We start from the raw sequence: 18,597 nt of genomic DNA, 5'->3' as shown, positions 1-18,597 counted from the left end.
CCAGATGCCAAGCATCCAAATGGCTACTGACAGGAGTAAATCAAGTGGGGGATATCAACCTTTAAACCCCTGACATTTTTCCTGATACATTAACCAGCCTTTGCTTGCTTAACAGAAGGCCAGGAGAGATCAGGCCAATACTGATAGTCTTCAATTTTCATTAAATGACCGAAATTATAACAGCACTGAAATTGATGACCTATGGTCGTTTTTTACACTTACAACCGTTGCAGCATCCCCATGGCCACAAAATCAACATTCAGATGCATGGCAATCATATTTATGACGGTCACAGAGTTCTGGGGTCCTGTGATCTCTTTTTGTGACCTTCTGACAAGCAAAGTCAATGGGGAAGCCAGATTCATTTAACAACCATGATACCAACTTAACAGCTGCAGCGATTCCTTTAACAACGGTGGCAAGAAAGGTCGTAAATTGGGGGCAAAGCACACTTAACAAATGTCCCACTCAGCAACAAAAAAATCTATGGTTGTAAGTCGAGGTTTACCTGTATGATATTCCATGGCAAGGATTTACACAGACTGAGTGCGGCAACTGAAGAGTCCTTGCTTCTTACACATTCCCCAAATGTACTTCCTATAGAAGTAATACAGAGAGAAGGGCCCCCTAAACTTTTGACAGGGTCTAACACAAGTATGTGATCTTTGAACATTCTTGTACAAACTTATCCATGGCTTTGGAGATCATAACCACCACTCTACATTGTGCTGGAAACCAACCATTCTCAGTGATCACACTCTTCTCATGCTCTTTCTTAATGATCTCATGTCAACCAAGATGACGTGCAAATGACTCCCACAAAAACTTTGACAGCCAAATTGATCTAAACCCAACGTTAGACTTTTCCTTCCCTTATCTTAAGGGCACCTATATCTATGCTTTATTAAATTAACTAGCTGTTCATAAACTAATGTGTAGATGTGCCACAGTTGTTTGCATTATACCTTTGCAGAAAACATCATGGATACTCATCAGCAGCATTACACAACACGATCCTGGCCCAGGACTACAATGCTAGCATTATGAAGAAGGCATTATAATACAGAGCCTCCGAAGAGCTGTCTGAATATTTTAATTTGCAAATAAGCACTCGGCTTAAAAAAAAATGACATTGCACAAATGCATAAATGCAAAGACACAGCAGCGGCACCACACTGTGTTCCCAATCTCCTGGTTTACAAACTTTTAAGGCTCAATATATACATGAAAATGTATATATAAAGGCCTACCTGGAGAAATGGCACTCTCCTTTTCCTCGGAGCACCATACTATAAAACCTCCTTGTGCAGATACTGCAGCCTGTCTCATGAAGGGCTCATCATCGTTACCTTAGGCACTGTACAAACCACCTGCACAGGGTCATTTCTCCCCTTATCCCCTGAAACGCTAGATTGGGCCTCCCCACTTATCCCCACCACCACCCCCGATTTGGATCAACTTCCTCGACTTGATCCTCTTCAAATAAACTGGACTATAAACGCAACCAGTCCCAAGAAGTGCTTTTCTAGCGGGAACGGGAGACCCGGCGCAATTGATCTGGGCGGTCTTCCCAAAAACCCACTCTTCCCCACTTCCCTTCTACCCTAATTATCTTTTCTGAATATTCTTTGCACAAGAGCAAAAAAATGAGATTTATGGTTCCTTCGATGTTTTTTCTATCATTCCATAGCCCGAGCTACCTCCGCCCCTTTTGAATCTCACTGTTTTTAAGCCTCTCGCTTGCTCCTGGACTGTCAAATCTCTCTGGAAACCTCCCCCTCCCCGCCCAGCTACATTCACAATCTGCAGAAAAACGAGAGATCGCTCACCAGCTAGAGGTCCCTTGGGCGGCAAGACCCCGAGCGCAGAAAGACGCCGGCCGCAGCCGAGGATCCCCCCGGTTCGGCTCATCGTGAGAGCGGCGTGACAGCGTCAAACTACAGCGCTTACCCCGCCACTTTACCCGGCTTTCATCAGAATGCAAAGGAGCCAATCACGGAAGGCAAAGTATATTTAATTAACATAGATCCGCCCATCCGTCGCCGGAATGCTTCTGTTTTTTTGCCACGCCCCGCGATCAAGTCAAATGCCTATCACGTCGATTGCTGTGAGACCTTATTGACCAATCCGGAAATCGGAACAAAACGCAGGATGTGCTCTGTTCTTAGTGGTGTTAAACTCTTATCGTGTATCCTTCACTCAACGAAACTAATATAAAACGCAGGTTTAGTAACTTTAGGTATTTCGATTTTCGTAAGCTGGGTTTGCAAATGGGGCTAGAACTATAACGATTTAATAAAATCATGGTGAATGGATTCTCACAATGCATTGAACTATAAGCCACCTAGCATTTAAATGGTATATGTGGTCAGTTATGATATACAGTATTAAACTATGGCTTTGATAGTTAAGCCAGGGTTATCAGATGTTTGACCAGGCAAAGGTGGACCTGGACAATTGGAAAGGAAAGCAAGTGGGGGAAAGGAGGACACACTGAATGTTCAATTTTCTGGGCATCTGTGTCCAAAATTATAGCAAAACGCTGCCAGAAGTGTACAGCCATTAGGTCTACATGGATACTTTTTACCGCTCAGAAAGTCTGGTGGTTCAATTGCAGTATTTTCCAACACTTTTTTTTATTCCCTATAACAGATGGTAGCAATAATTAGAATCAATGGCAATGTGCTTTCTTCCTTACATTTCAAATTTTACTATGGAAATGTTTGAGGAATGATATGATTTACAGACTACCATGATCGTAGATTTGACAGGAGGGGGCAAGTCGAGACTGTCAGATCTGTCAATGAACAAGGAAAGAAAGAACAGATAAAGATAATGATAATGATAATGAATGTTTGAATGACTACTGCTATGAAACAGCCCAATTTAAAACAAAACCAAGACATTCAAAAAGCCAGAGAGTATTTGATTTTAAGACTATGCCTCCCAGACTGAAGACAAAAGGACCAAAAAAGAAGACATCCTTTTTGCCAGACATCTAATAAGCTATGATAGGAAGTAGGGGTCAACAATTGGGAACAATACAGAAAAAAAGTGAGTTGGAAAACTATGCAATTTTCCTTACATTATGTCAGGTGCAACATAATACTCTGTCATGACTTTTCATACATTATTTTTTTCCGTTATTGTTTTGCTGTTTCTATCTTAGCTAAACATGAAAAGCATGCCCAGATAAGAAACCTCTCTTAGGCTACATTTAATGCAAATGTACGAAGAAAAAAATGTTTCCAAAAATCTATTCAAAAGAAAAACAGCTGTATTTTATGACTCTGCCAAGAGCTTTTTGTTTGAAAGTTCCTTGAGGCTGAATAAAAGACAGATCTGCTTTGTTTAGATCCTTTCTGGATTACTGTAGTCACTTCTGAGCATTTTGAATTGAAACAAATCCAAAGAACAGCTGTGAGAAAGACTAGAGGACTAGAAAAAAGGGCTTGTGAAAAAAGATTTGAGCTGAGCAACTTTAGCCTTGAGAAGAAAAGGTTGGAGAGGAGTGACACAATAGCTCTCTTCAAATACTTGAAAGGATGTCATGGAAAAATGGTCATAACCTAGTTCAAAGTGCCAGCTGTAGAATAATGGATTTAAGTTAGAGAAAGGCAAATCCGGTTTAATGTTAAATGTTATTCCTAACAATAAATACTGTTCAGAAGTGGATCCAGTTACCTAGGGAAGTGGTGAACTCACTTTCACGGGATGTGTTCAAGTGGAACTAGCCAACCGTCTTCAGTTTGGATTCCTGTACTTAGTAGCAGGTTGGCTTTGATCAGACAAATGGCTTCTTTGAACTTTATGATTCTATAATTTCTGCGATTTCAATGAATTCTTCATGATTTTAATGAGATGTGTCTTGGCTCCAATCTCCATATTGAAAACTTGAAAAATACAGAAACAGTTTACTACTTAACAAGTCTCTCCTTAGCTCATCTGGTGGAGAACCTGGTCAACCTTTTCTGTGGAAAGAAGTTTAGCCCTGTTAATCATGGTACTCATTGTTAATTGGTTCCAGGAAACGTGATGAGTACCAAATGAGTACCAAACAGATTTTTCCCGTAAGGAATAATATAGTGAGTCACAAGGCAGTTGACACTGACAAGTTCTAGCTTGTGTGTTGAGGACCAAACAAATGATGAGTACGGGACAAAATTTTCACATCAAAATGTATTAAGCATCAAATTAGATGAGTTTCAAAGCAGTTGAGTATCAGGGTATGATACTTGTACTTAGAATTGTATGAAACTTGCCAAAAGTAAGTTGCATTAGATCCATAGAAATGTCCACTCTGATCTTATGCATGTTTACCTGGGAGTTCCCTTAAGAACTGTCATTTTATTTTCAAGTTAATTAATTTAGGATCATAGCCTCTACGTTCTGCTTTGTACAGAATGCTAAATCATAATGCAATTTGTTTTTGCTTAACTTTATTTGTAAACCTGATCACTATGGCTTCTTCAACCAATCATACTACAAATAGTCCTCAACATACAATAGTTCATTTAGTGACCGCTCAAAGTTACAATGCCACTGAAAAAGTGACTTATAACCATTTTTCACACTTAACGATGGTTGCAGCATCTCCATGGTCATGAAATCAAGCTTGACAACTGGTTCATATTTATGATGGTTACAGTGTCTCAGCGTCATGTGAACCCCTTTTACGATCTTCTGGTACCCAAAGTCGATGGAGATGCCAGATTCACTTAAAAACCATGTTATTAACTTAAGAACTGTAGTGATTAAATATCTTAATCACTTAGTAACTGTGGCAAAGACGGTTGAAAAATGGACAAATCTCACTTAACGAATTTCTCATTTAGCAACAGAAATGTTGGGCTCAGTTGTCTTAAATCGAGGACTACCTGTAATTTAAGGTCTTAACTTAATGTTATATCAAAATTCACCTATCTGAATTTTGTCACCACACAAATGGATTTCTGCTCTTTTCTTACTTCTTTCCCCCATTTCCCTCCCAATTCTATTCTGGAAATTCTTCTAACAGTTCAATGCATATCAGGAAGAAGCATGGGGATGCTGTGACAGTCATATGTGACTTTTATCAATGCTATTGTAACTTTGAATGGTCACTAAACAAAATGATTATAAGTCAAGGACTGCCTGTAGTAATGTAGGTATTTTGGCGTCACGCTCAAACCTTTATATGTACTTATTTTTTTCCAAATTATGAAAACAAAATGTATTCTGTGAGGTTAGATGTTAATGCTTTATTCTACTGCAACAGAGAGTCGGAAGTCAACACTTTCTTTTCCTTTTCTTCCCTCCTCACTTGTCTTTCCCCTTTTCCTCCCTACTGTGTCTTACTCTTTGCTTTTGTATTGTGTATTTTATTCTATACTGTAATAAAATGTTTAAATCAGAAAAATCTGATTACAGACAGAGATAAAGACCTAAAAATATGTATTCTGCTTGGAATCTTTTGCTAATGTTCTAGTGAACATTAATTGTAGTTTCAGCAATTTCTTGTCCTTCATAGGTATTATATTTTTTGAAAATACATCTCTGTTTTTAAATTAAAAATATAAAATAACACAACAAAAACCCCTGGCAATCATCTGCTATATCAACCTTTACAAGCTCGATGCCCTGGGGAGGTTATGAGATTGCAGTTCCAATCATTCCTTTCAAGTCGTGTTTCAGGGAGTTGTAGTTGAAGATTTCTGAGGCACTTCAGTTTGGGGAAGACTCATACGTTGAACGATGAGTATATTATATCCATCTCAGAACTATTCTTGTTTCTAGACTATGCCTTTTTTTAAAAAGCTATTTATTAAAGGCCTTGAAGCCAAAAATATCCACTTCCTAAAAGGTCCATTAGATAAGCCATCCATGGAAAAATAAAGCAAGGCTACATAGACTTATCTTTTTAAAATATATCACACAGTTGCCACATCATATTTCATCTGGTGGTCTTTGATCTGCAGAATTATGAATATTTATAACTTCCATAGGAACAATGGAAAATGCACCACAATTTGTGGTGCCCTGACATTGTCAGTTTTCTATTTAATGAAATAGCTGGGAAAACTGAAAACTTTTATTTAGAAAACAATCTGTTTTGTGCTGCAAACCTCAAATACCTTGTATTATTAAACTTGGATTTCCGCTGACATTTAATTTTAAGGTGATTTGTGCATGTACTTGTTTTCATTGCTCACCAACATTTGACAGTATTGATATATGTGATAGATGTAGGCAAAATATATAGTTGCCAATGTCAAGCTAGTTATAATTAACATTTCCCATCAAAATTCATAAGAATAAAAGGTTGGCAGAGATTTTGCATTTTAAAGCGGCTGTTAGGTCATTGCTTCATTATATGCATAAGTAGCCAAACAATCCTAAACCACCTTGACACTATTGTTGCAACAATATTGTGGCAACCCTGCAGATTAAACACTGAACGTACATTGGCTTCACCAAATAACAGGTAGTCCTCATCATAAGACCGCAATTGAGCACACAATTACCATTGCTAAGCAAGAGTTGTTAAGGGAGTTTTGCCCCATTTTATCACTTTTCTTGCCACAGTTGTTAAGTGAATCATTTGGTCATTAAACCAGTCTGGCTTCCCCCATTGACTTTGCTTGTCAGAAGCCAGCTGGGAAAGTTACAAATGTTGATCGCATGACTTCAGGACAATACATGCCGATTGCCAAGCATACAGTGACCATGGAGATGCTGCAATGGTTGTAAATATGAAAACTGGTCACAAGTCACTTTTCAATTCTGTTGTGATTTTGAATGGTCACTAAATGAACTGTTGTAAATTAAGGACTACTCAAATATGGATGTGCCTTAAAATGATGGAGAACGAATTCTCCACAAATTGATTGCAACTTGGCATTCTTAAGGACCATTGGCAAAGTTAGATGAATCCAAATGCCTAGTTGATGTAGCATGCAGGCCACCAAGCTGTTTGACGGATCCCATAATCAGGACATGGTGAGATAGCTATATGTCATGGGTGTCAAACTTGATCGCGTCATGGGCCAGATCATGATACAGTGCGGCGTTTTTTGCCTTTGCAGAGCTGAGGTGGGCGTTGGTGTGCACATGATGCATCTTGCCCGCAGGCCGCCAGTTTTGACAGGCCTGCAGTATGTCAATGTTTCTCAACCTTAGCCCCTTTAAGAGATGTGGACTTCAACTCCCAGAGTTAATAGTCTGTGAGTTAATAGTCCACAAGTCTTAAAATGGCTAAGGTTGAAAAACACTGCTGTATGCTTTTTTTCTCCTTTGATTCCTTTGTGAAGGACTAGCTGATATCAATAGCTTTTTTCAATGCTGCATAATCTTCTTTTAAAATCTGAATTGATTGCTGATATATTCTCTAGCAATAGATTGGTTATGTACTAACTAGAGAAAGAAATACTGCATCTGCCTTCATTTCCCCACAGTTCCATTCCCTGAAGTCCTCCTTATGTGCTCTATATATGTGAGGTAGGGCACTGTGTCCCTGGGTGTTAGCCTAGCCCCCAAAACCTTGACCTTCTGGTGTTAAACCAGGGGTGTCCAACCTTGGCATCTTTTAAGACTTGTGGACTTTAACTCTGGGAGTTGAAGTCCACAAGTTTTAAAGTTGCCAAGGTTGGAGACCCCTGTGTTAAAACAACATGATTTTTTAAGGGAGTTCTATAAATGTCCACGTGAGCAATAGTAAAATTAGCCTCTCTGCTTTAGCAGTGGTTGCTGTTGTTCGGGCAAAAGGAAGGCCAGGCAAAAGGATTTGGCCTCTATCAAACTGAAAAATCAGATCCAGGAAATGAGTGCATTTCTGCACTCAAGCATTTCCATAGAGGAATGTATTCATACAATTAAAGTTCCTGCCTCAATTAGACTTGTCCCTGAAGTTCTAGCCATTTTAGCACATAGTTACAACTGCTTGGCTTTCAATAACACACAGTTTGTGGATAAATTGTCTTTGAATACCAAAGTGTTTGTTTGGTATGTTGAAATAAAGTTACTGATGAGAAGCATTTGATTACCTTTAATTACTATTGTCTTGTAATAAGGTAATCAAAGTTGGTCCTGTTTCAGGCCAACATTCAAAATTCCAGCTATAATCCCCAAGCCCCTAGAAAACTTGGAAAGAAACTGTTTGAAAAAAGTGCCTTCTCCCTTATGACTATGTCCAGATCTTTAGTTATTTTTAATTATAAATGACATAACAAAACTAGAGCACATAAGTAAGTGTTTATGTTTTTGCAATATATTTAATAAAAGTAAGAAATTGAACAGAGAAATTTTAGGACATGGAAAAACTGAAAGAAGGAATTGGTAAAGTTCCTATTGTGCAAAAGGAATGTTTATTGAAAAAAGAAAAACAAAAATGGCTGTATATAAGAGTAGTCTTCTGCCAGCTTGTTACATTGGAAATTAGAGTTGGGTTTCTCAAAAGAAAAACGATGAATGTATGCTGAATGAATATGAATGAAAATAAAATAAATGCAAAAGTAAGAGATCAGCATGAAATAAATATTTTGAGGTGGCTTGATCATGAAGAGAAGGGCGCCACTGCGCAACAATTATATGAAGAGTGAAAGATTGAGAGGATAGGGAAGACTGAAAGTGCCATGGGGAAATTAATGAGAATCTGAAAAAGATAAAAAAAAAATTAAAAAGCAATGTGTGAAGCACCATTTAGACACAAAGATTATTTTCAAGGACCAAAAGATATGGAAAGATATATTGAAAGGTACTGATGTAAAATAGTTTTTATCTATTTTCCCCTTTATCTCATACTATTAATTTCTTTGACTAGTTTTTCCAACCCCTTTCTGTGCTCTGCATAATGCTGCTGCTGAAGCATAACATAGAGCACAGAATAGTGTGATAAGTACATATATATGTCAATGGATTTATCTATTATGCTAAAGTAGGACTACCATGTATGGACTGCAAAAATACAAGCAACCACTAAATGGCAGAAAGAATTAGAGTTTTCTACATCTCTTTGCTACCATCTTGTGGCAATCTAAATTTTTGCAACTCTATATAGTACTAGTTAAGACTCCATATGTTTTACTATGATTTATTAAATAATGCACAGCTGACTGCAAATAAATCCCATTTGGCTTACCAAGACATCTGAACCCAGCCACAGATTATACTTTATTCAATTTCAGTATTTGTTAAGGGTGAAATACTATAATTATTTAGCTATGAATAAGGCCCTACAGCTGTTTGCTTCTAGCTAGGTTTAATAAATACACACATAGTTATGCTTTATTCTAGACAGGATAGAATTGGTCAAACTTACAATTGAACTGAACTGCAATTATGTTAGCAGCATATAGAGTGGAATTAATTTTTCCATACAAAATCAGGTTAAAGCTGGGTTGAATAATGTTACCCCTTTTTAATCTTTGTGCTGCTAGATTGGGAAGTCTTTAGAGCCATCACAGAAACTATTCATATTGATAATCATGTTGAAAATTAAATTAGTAAATGTAAACCGATACGAAACTAAATCAACTAACCCCGCTCTGCCAACTCAGGATTACTCTCTATGCGATGTTCACTTCCAATCTTAATTTCACTCAGTGCCCATCAAATTGAAGGTGTCAATTTAAAAAACCCAATTGTTGTGCTTTTAAAGGTCAGGCTGGTTTCCAGAAATTTATCTGAATATTTTATAGGTAGCCTTTTCTTTGAGGACTTTCAAATCCTATTGTTTCATTTGTCATGAACTAGACCCATCAGTTATGATTTATTTTCATTTTCTATCCACTCAGGTATATAGCTGGATTCAGACATCACACTTAAACCAGATTTGTTAAGCATGTTTTATTCAATAAACCATAATTGTCTAGATTCACCTATGCTAAATTTACATGATTTACTTGACATACTGATTGAATTCATGTAACATGCAAATCTGTTTCTTACCTTCAGCAATTTTAAGACATATGGCATTCAAGTTCAAGAATTCTCCAACCAACAAGCTGGCTGGGGGAATTCTGGGAATTGAAGTCCACCTACTGCCCTAATCAATCAAGCAGAGTAAGGCCCTTTGAGTATTAGAGTAGGATTCTTCCAGTATATGGCAGGTTGTAGCAGAGGTAATATTCAGCAGATTCTGGAACTTCTGTTTTGAAGGGCTTCGGTGACAGACAGAAATCCACAATCGTGCGCGGTTTCGGTCTGGGCTCACCGCTGGAGCGCCCCAAGCCGGCTGGTTTCGGGGCTAAGCCACCCGTAGAGGTGGTGAAGAGGGGGAGACTGCCAGCAGGGTTGAGAGAGCCGCATCTCTCCTCCTCAGCTGGCCATTACTCCCTTTCCCAAAGGCGGTTGCAGCGGTGGTCAGAAATGGCCACCACAAAGAAGAACTCGACTGGAAAAGAATGTGCAGGAGGAAGATAAGAAGTGAAAGTTTTGGCTGACTGGGTTAAATTGTAAAAGCAACAACTAAGGTACCCTGGAATTTAAACTTACAAAAAATAACATCGCTCCCAAAGAAGAGTCGGAAGCAGCGAAGGAAAGTGAAAAGGGAAAGGTTTGGCTTTTTTCTTCTTCTCTCTCCTTCCCTATACTGACAACTAAGAGACTTAAATAAGAAATCGGAAAAATCCGCTTTGACATCAATAGGCAATTAAGCTGAAAATAAAACAAAATGCCAAAGGGATAATAAAGATTTCTGGACATTAAAATTTTCTTTTTCATAAGCAGGAAGGGAGAGAAAAAGAATAAGGGCAGGATCTGGAAGCGGGAGGAGACTGCCTGGAATTAAAAAGAATCTACAGTAAAACTTCAACAAGACTTCTAAAAGATACATTTTAGAAAACTTCCGTTTGCTAGCCTTCGGCGGCGGCAGGGTTTGCCACTGTGCGATCCTGCTGCGTTCACCGCCAAGGTTCCCCGATCCATTTGGATCTGGGGATACAGCTGCCCTGTAGAGGCAGCGGAAGATAGGGGATCCGGCAAGAGGTTTGGGGGTGCCGCAAACCCCTCCCCAGCCGGCTAAACTCCCTTTTCCCGAGGCGGAGGAACGGCGGTCAGCAATGGCCGCCACGAAGAAAGCTGCAGCCGGGTAAGCAAGTGCAGGAGGGAGAAAGCTGAAAGAAAGAGAAAGTTGCTTCTAACTGGGACAAGACGGGAGAAAGTGACTTGGAACCTTGAAAGCTGTTAAGTATCTATTGTTCCTTGCAGAGAGTTACAAGCTGCGAATACCTTAAAGGGAAAAGTTTTTTCTCTTTGTTCGACTCTCCTTCCTAAAGTGACAGTGGGGGGAAAATCTTTTTGGCTGTGAGGTGGGAAGGGAGAGTGGAAAAAAATCTGAGCAAAATTTGAAAATAAGGAGAAGATTGCCTAGAATTGCAAAGAGTTTAAAAACTTCCAAAAATATATTTGAAAAAGGATTTGTGATTACTTTAACCCCAGAAAGAGAAAGTCAAGAAGAAGAAGGTATCTAAAAGAAACAGTCTGTTTGGATTGTTTGGTGATTTTGGAACCTTTGGAAATTACTTCTGATTAAATCATCTGGGTGGTTGTTTGGAAAAACTTTTCTCTACACAATGGCATCATCTATGGATGAATTGGAACTTATATATCAAAAATTTGAAAGAGAGAAAACAAAGGAGGGGAAGATGGACTTGGCACTATTTTCCAATACTTAGAAATGGCGGTTTATATTTATGTGAAGCAGAATGAGGATAATGGGGACAAAGAAGAAGAAGAAGCCATCTTTGATGAGAAAAGGACTTTGATTGGAGAAGGGAAAAAGCGGAGGTCTTTAAGATCTGGGAAAACAGCCCAAAAGAGAAGAATAAGGTGAAAAAGGGACATTATGTTAAGAAACAACAGAAAGGGGAAAGCAGAATAAAAGGAGGTGGGGAGACAAGGGGTTAAAGAGGACAAGGAGAAGAAGAAGCAAGGGAGAAAGGAAGGAATGAGAAGCCTTAATGGTGGGGAGCAAGATATTAAGAAGCAAAAGTTTTTCAGAGATAATGGATAAGTCTTATTGTTAATGGGATTCTAGAAAGGTACATAAGATTGTATTTTTATATCTGTATTTAGAAGTAATTATAGAAAATTAGAAATAATATGTAGTTTAAAATGTGATAAAATATTTAACATAAACAAGTGAAATTTTGTTAAGAAAAAGGGAGTACTGTAATGAAATATGATTCAAGATTGTGATGTGGGGGGGTAATAATCGTGGAAAGCATAAGTGTTCCCACAAAGGCATGATATTCAATTGAAATGGATAAAATGTTTAAGATATAAATGATTGTTAATATTAATAATTAGAAGATGGTATATTAGCAAACCCTTTGTGAAATGAGATTTGAAGTAGAAGAAGGAGGAACATTTCAATGAAATATTGAGCTATAATATGTGATGTGGGGGGAATAATTTTGAAAAATAGGGCTCTCATAAAAGCATGTGATTTAATTGAAAAGTAATGAGTTAAACATCTAAGATATGAATGAATATCAATATTAATGAATAGATTTGTATTATTTTTGATAATATAGTATAATTTTAGAATGTACCAGACAGAATCCCAATGTATGTTATGTATTTTATATTAAGTACTATAAATATAGGGGGGAAAAGATAAAGGCATCATACTCCATATAGTGTACAGGAGAAGTACTTCTTCTTTTTAAAGAAGAAAAATAAATGATTGGCTGAATAGAACAGACAAAGAATAATAAATATTACGATATGAATTGAGAGGAGATTAAAAAAACAAAATTGAGAAAATTTAAAGGAGAGGAGAAGTTATATAGAAAATTCAAAATGTTAAGAAGATATGAAATGGTATGTAAAATGAATATGAAATTGAATTTGTGTCTGTACCAAGAGTTTTAACCGGGATTAAGCAACTTTCAGAAAAGAGATTTTTATATTTTTTTGTTTTGTGTTTATGTGTATTTATGTATTGTTTGTCTTGAAAAATAAAACTTGTTTTTTTTAAAAAAATAAAAGATACATTTTAACTGAAACTTTGCAACTAAATAGTAACCCCAGGAAGAGAAAGTGAAAAAAAAGAGCAAAAAGAAACAGCTTGCATGTATTTGGATTATTTGGTGATCTTTGGATTCTTGGTTATTATATTTGAATGACTAAAATCAATCGGGTGGTTGTTTAAAAATTTATACAATGGCACCACTTCTGGATGAATTGAAAATGGAACTTAAAAAGTACAAAGAAGATGCACAAGAAGGGAGAAGTTCTTTTGGCTTCGTTTTTCAATTCTTAGAAATGGGGATTTGGAACTATGAGAAACAACAAGAAAAGACTGCAAAACAAGAAGACTGGGACAAAGAAGAAACCATCTTTAATGAACAAGCAATTTTATGTGGGGAAGAAAAAGGAAAGGGGGGAAAGAGAATGGAGAATTTAAGACTTAAAAAACAACCAAAGAAAAGAAAAATAATTCGAAAAATAAGTATAATACTGGAAAGCAACAGAAGAGGGGAATACAGAAGAGAGAAATAGAGGTAGAGAGACAAAGGGGTAAAAAGGGGAGAGAGAAGAAGAGAGGGAAGAAGGAAAGGAAAGAAAGTTACAAAGGACCGGAGCAAGATAAAGAGAAACAGGACCTATTTAGAGATAATGGGTGAAAATCTAACTGAAAAGGGGATTCTGTAAATGTATATAAGATTGTATTGTTATATTAGTAATAGAAATAACTTTAGAAAATTGGAAACAATGTATGATTAAAATGAGGGATAAAATAGTTAGTGTAATTTAATGAAATGCTTGTGAATAAAATAAGTGAAATAAAATAAATGAGAAAATTGAATTAGGAAGGAACAGGAACATTTTAATTAGTTAATGTTTTATATAAGTGAAGAGGGGGGTAATTAACTATGGAAAGCTTATAATTGTTCCCATAGAAGTATGATATTTAATTGAAAAGTAATGTTAAAGATGTTAAGACTTTAATGAATATTAATATTAATGATAGAATTGAATTGGAATGGAATGTTGTTTTAATTATATACATTTATATTTTTTTTAAAGAATACAGTGTGTATTTTAAGAATGTACCAAGCAGAATCTGAATGGAAGTTATGTATTATATTGAATGTTACAACTTTAGGGAAAAGATATAAAGGTGTCATACTCCAATCAGTAACTACAGGAGAAATTTTGTTTAATGAGAAAAGATAATAGATAATTGAAACAGGACAGACAAAAAATATAAATACAATTATTTGAATTGAGATGAGATAATTAAAATAAAACTGAGAAAATTAAAAGAGGGGAGAAGCTATGCAGAAAATGTAAAATAGTAATAAGATATTGAATAGAATATAAAAATGAGCATGAACCTGAATTTGTGTCTGTACGAAGAAATGTAACCCGGGATTACACTACTTTCAAAAAAGATGTTTTATTTGTATTTTTTTCTCTTTGTGAAAACTCAAATAAAATTTACAAAAAAAAAATATTCAGCAGGTTCTGACCAGTTCTGGAGAACTGGTAGCAGAAATTTTGAGTAGTTCAGAGAACCGGCAAATACCACCTCTGACTGGAGATTTTACAGTATCCTTCCCCTGCCACACCCACCAAGCCACGCCCACAGAACCGGTAGTAAAAAAATTTGAATCCCACCACTGGTAGGCTAAGCTAAAAAATCAAAAAGAGCTTTCAACAAAAAATTACTGGAAAATCACTTCCGTTTTGTTGCCAAAAAAGCTATCCAAATGTCTGCATGAAGGCACTACGAGATAAAACTCAACTAAAGGAAACTTACTTTTTTCTTGTATAGTATGAGAACTGTTCAAAAGATACATATATTCACACACTAAGCATCCATCACAGATACATATTTTCAGAACGACGCACAATTAGCCCTTTCGTTCATAGTAATATTCCAGATTTTCCCAAGCTAGCTTTTAGAAATCAATTAAGTAAAGACATAATTCAGACACATATTTGAAAAGAATGTTTTCCTGATAGACATATTTCAGCAGTCTTAGGAATATATCTCAAGTGACACTACTAACAAACTGGAGAAAGCTAACACTATGCTCCTCCATTCCAGAAATAGTAAACAGTGATCATTGGGCACTTCTCCAGAAGGGGAAAAATGGGCCCTTAGGAGAAACAAGAACAAAATATGTAGGTTTCACTGCACATTATTCTTTAGGTAATTTTCATGATAATAATACAGTAGTTATATGTTGTATCATAAATGTGTGGACATAAACATTTTTTCTTTGAGAACAGATAAGAACTGACTAGCTAAAGAACATGGTGGCTGTGCCAACTCATCAAATCAGAGTTTATTTCAAAAATTTTTTTCAAGGATATCTACTTGCTACTATTGCCTGCCTAATCTGCTTGCTTTTACATTGTTCCTTTTATTAGACCACATTCCCTCCACACAAGTGGACTGGGTAATAATTTATTATCTCTTTGCATAGATATCACCACATTCGGCAGCAGGAACTTTTATACAGCCCTTCTTTGCATCATTTGTGTTCATAAAAAGTCCACTGGTAATGACAATTCTATCCCTTTCAGCTTCTTGCAGGAGGAGAAATGTTAATAAAATCTCCTTCAGGTCAAGCTTAACTTTTGGCAACTGCAATAATGGATTTGTGTACGGGGAGTGGGGAGTTGGCAAAAGTATAGAAGTGGCTTTACTGTTGCCATCTTCCAGGGTGGTTTCTGATTTCCCAGTTTGGCCCTCAAACCTGATATTCTATGGAGGTCTACTAAGCACAGGCTTGGCCTGCCCTTCCTTAGCACTGTCCCAGAACAGTCAAATTAGGCTGGGGATTGCTACCTGTGAGGGTGTGCTAAAAAATGAAATCCTATGAAGCATCGTATAAGTTATCATGTAATTAGAGCTATGTGAATATCAGTCCAACAGTTAATGCCATTTTTTCATGTTTCTTTTAACCTCTAGGAAAAGCTTCCTCTAATAAGTTGCTTTCCCGGTGTTCTTTCCAGATGTTCTAGAATTTCAGAAATTCCCATGCTAATTGGCATTCTGGTATTTGGAGTCTGCATATCTACAAGGCACCAGTTGAGGAAGGCTGCTCTAAAAATGCATATATTGAGAAGATGGCTTGTATTTCCTGCAGTATGGATTTCAGATCAGTTAGCAGCAGTGATCTGTGTTTTTTCTGTTGTATACTTAAGATGAGGAAAAGGAATTGCTACACAAAACTTGTCAAAGTTTGTACTGTACAAATGTCTTTTAACTTGCAAGTTATTTTAATTTAAGAGGCAATATGGTAAATAGCCCTTAGATTTCCCTCCCTCAAGTTGCAGAATAGCAGAATGGAAATAATCCATTAAATATATCAGTGTGCAAAGATTACAGCAGAGAAGAAAATCAAATATAGTACAATTGAATTAATTGGTTTTCCCCTATGACCCATTACTGGACAGCTGGATCCAGTATCTAAAGTTCATTTTTGCTTGACCAATAAGGAAGACATAAATAAGATACTTATTTTCCCTTGATAACTTAACTTAGATTTAAATGCATTGATCTTGGAAAAAGAAACCATGCTGCCTTAAGACCCTAGCTCTAGCCATAAAAGTACAATTACTGAATCCCCACAAGTTCAGAAATAGGAGGTGCGTGGACCATCAGTTCTTCATATTTGTCGAGGAATAGCTTCAATCGGGACCAGTAAGAATCCTCATTGTACCGTAATTTATTCTTTTTCAAATACTGAGAAACTAAAGGTTTTATCTGAAATATAATGGAAAGGTAAGGTTAGTATTACAGTAAACACAAATGTTTATTTTTTATTAGGATAGGCCCAAAGCCAAATATAAAGAACTTTGCTGGTCACTAAAAATGACAGAAATCTTGTCAGGCGCAAACAACAAGATCCACACATGCAAAGTTCAAAGCTAACTACTTTATTATGTTCTACCTATAAAACAGGAATCTCCCGACTGGCAGCTTTCTCTTGGGAACAAATAGATTAGGTTCCAAGGAGTTTGGAGACTGGGTATTGATCCTAGCTTTTTGACAGGTATATAGTGACTCCAGGCTAACTCCGCATTTGAACCCTCCTCCTTGCCAGATTGGATGTTTCCCAACATATATGCAACTGAAATAAGTATTAATTAAATAGTAAAGACAACAGTGCTTTAGCAATCCCTGAGATTCCTGTCATTTTAGCTCCCTTGAAGAATTCTTGAAGAGAAACCAACATTTTGTGATGTAAAGTACTGTAAAGTAATTACTGTAGCTGTATATATGATCCGTAGAAGGAAGAATTAGAATTTCCAATGTAAAATATATTTCTTATTCAAAAATGAAACTTATTATTTAGAAAATATGATTTCAGGTCTATAGGTTGTGTAGTTTTTTGCCAGTAGTGCCCCTTTCAATCTCAAAGCAGCCTGAACTATATAAAAACTAATTTCTGATCAAGAACATAACTTTTTGTTGTTGTTGACGGATAGGATTTTGGCCTATATGAAACACATCAGCTTTTAATCACATACCCTTTTCTTTATAAGGAAACATTCAGCAGCAGGGGTGGGATTCTACCAGTTTGCACCTATTCGCTAGAATTGGTTGTTAACATTCTAAGCAGTTTGGAGAACTGGTTGTTAGAAGAAATGACTGGCCTAATCCTGTAAGGAAGGCAGGAAGGAAACATTCTGGTGTTGCTTACAGAAACTGCCTCTCCGTTAACCCTTGGCAGGACTAGACTTCCTGTCTCAGGAACTTCTCTGGAGTTTTTTCCCCCTCCTTTGCTGGTACTTTGCTTGTGTGGAGTGACCATTCAAAGTTACAATGGCACTGAAAAAAGTGACTTATGACCATTTTTCACACTTACGACTATTGCAGCATCCCCACAGTCATGAGAGGCCAGGCGAGGAGATGCGTGCCTTGATGTGAGTGATATTGAGTTGGCCACACCCAGCCAATAACATGACCACCACGCCATGTCCACTCAGTCACATGACCACCAAGCCATGCCCACCACCTAAGCCACGCCCACAGGACCGGTTGTTAAAAAATTTGAATCCCACCCCTGTTCAGCAGGTATTTATTTTGCCCCACCCGACTCTTCCAAATGCCCATTCCATCTGCCATTCAACCTCGCACCTTCAGGCACATGTTATCAGAAAAAGCTGGGAAGAGGTGATGCTCCACGTGACAACTAATGAGCGAGTGTCCAAAAACCCAGTCCAACAGAGGATTTCGAGGCAAATTGAGAACTCCGCAGCTGATCATGTGGATTCGTTTTGGCTTCTTATCAGGTGAAAACATGGGTAGGCCAATATGCTATAAGATAAACCACAAATGTTAATTTATTAGGACATTAGGAGACCAAAAGTAGGAGTGGTGCCTAGAGGTGCAGCTCTCACCTCACAATCAGGGGGCTGTGAGTTTGATGCTAAGTAGAGGCAGATATTTCTCTCTCTGGGCAAAATGAGAATATATCTGCTGAACAAAACTCCACACTGGCAACACGAAGGGCATCCGGCCATTCTCTGCTAGCTCCATTCAGTTGCCCAGACTCCACCCCACAAGGGATTATGGGGTTGTTAAAAGATGATGATGATTAGAAGACCAAAACTCTTAGGATATCAATGCTGTCAGCCAAGAAGGATTTTTTT

At 37.2% G+C, this 18,597-nt stretch overlaps 2 protein-coding genes and 1 long non-coding RNA gene across 3 annotated transcripts in view; 1 reads left to right on the top strand and 2 right to left on the bottom strand.

Moving 5' to 3' along the window:
• FDXR (ferredoxin reductase) overlaps positions 1 to 1,984 on the bottom strand; it is a 44,442-nt gene extending 42,458 nt beyond the window's left edge. Inside the window, exon 1 of the mRNA XM_087955831.1 lies at positions 1,830 to 1,984. Coding sequence (XP_087811957.1) covers positions 1,830 to 1,911 — 82 coding nt within the window. The 5' untranslated portion in view covers positions 1,912 to 1,984. The remainder of the gene's footprint in view (positions 1 to 1,829) is intronic.
• Positions 1,985 to 2,090: 106 nt separating this feature from the next.
• The window catches only part of LOC148132183 (uncharacterized), a 20,933-nt gene continuing 4,426 nt past the window's right edge, over positions 2,091 to 18,597 (top strand). Inside the window, exons 1-2 of the long non-coding RNA XR_015747674.1 lie at positions 2,091 to 2,306; positions 2,915 to 3,054. This is a non-coding gene — a long non-coding RNA (uncharacterized LOC148132183). The remainder of the gene's footprint in view (positions 2,307 to 2,914; positions 3,055 to 18,597) is intronic.
• FADS6 (fatty acid desaturase 6) overlaps positions 15,261 to 18,597 on the bottom strand; it is a 16,245-nt gene continuing 12,908 nt past the window's right edge. The window contains exons 5-6 of the mRNA XM_026667412.2: positions 18,083 to 18,262; positions 15,261 to 16,705 (exon numbers count right to left, since the gene is read on the bottom strand). Of these exons, the coding sequence (XP_026523197.2) occupies positions 16,556 to 16,705; positions 18,083 to 18,262 (330 nt within the window). The 3' untranslated portion in view covers positions 15,261 to 16,555. The remainder of the gene's footprint in view (positions 16,706 to 18,082; positions 18,263 to 18,597) is intronic.

This window comes from Notechis scutatus, chromosome 2 (assembly GCF_049901735.1).
Source record: "Notechis scutatus isolate UNSWTSFEM ecotype Mainland chromosome 2, rNotScu1.2, whole genome shotgun sequence".
In the NCBI taxonomy this organism is placed as follows: Eukaryota; Metazoa; Chordata; class Lepidosauria; order Squamata; family Elapidae; genus Notechis; species Notechis scutatus.
The sequence above is the reverse complement of the archived record's forward strand: the minus strand, read 5'-3'. Positions and strand labels throughout refer to the sequence as shown.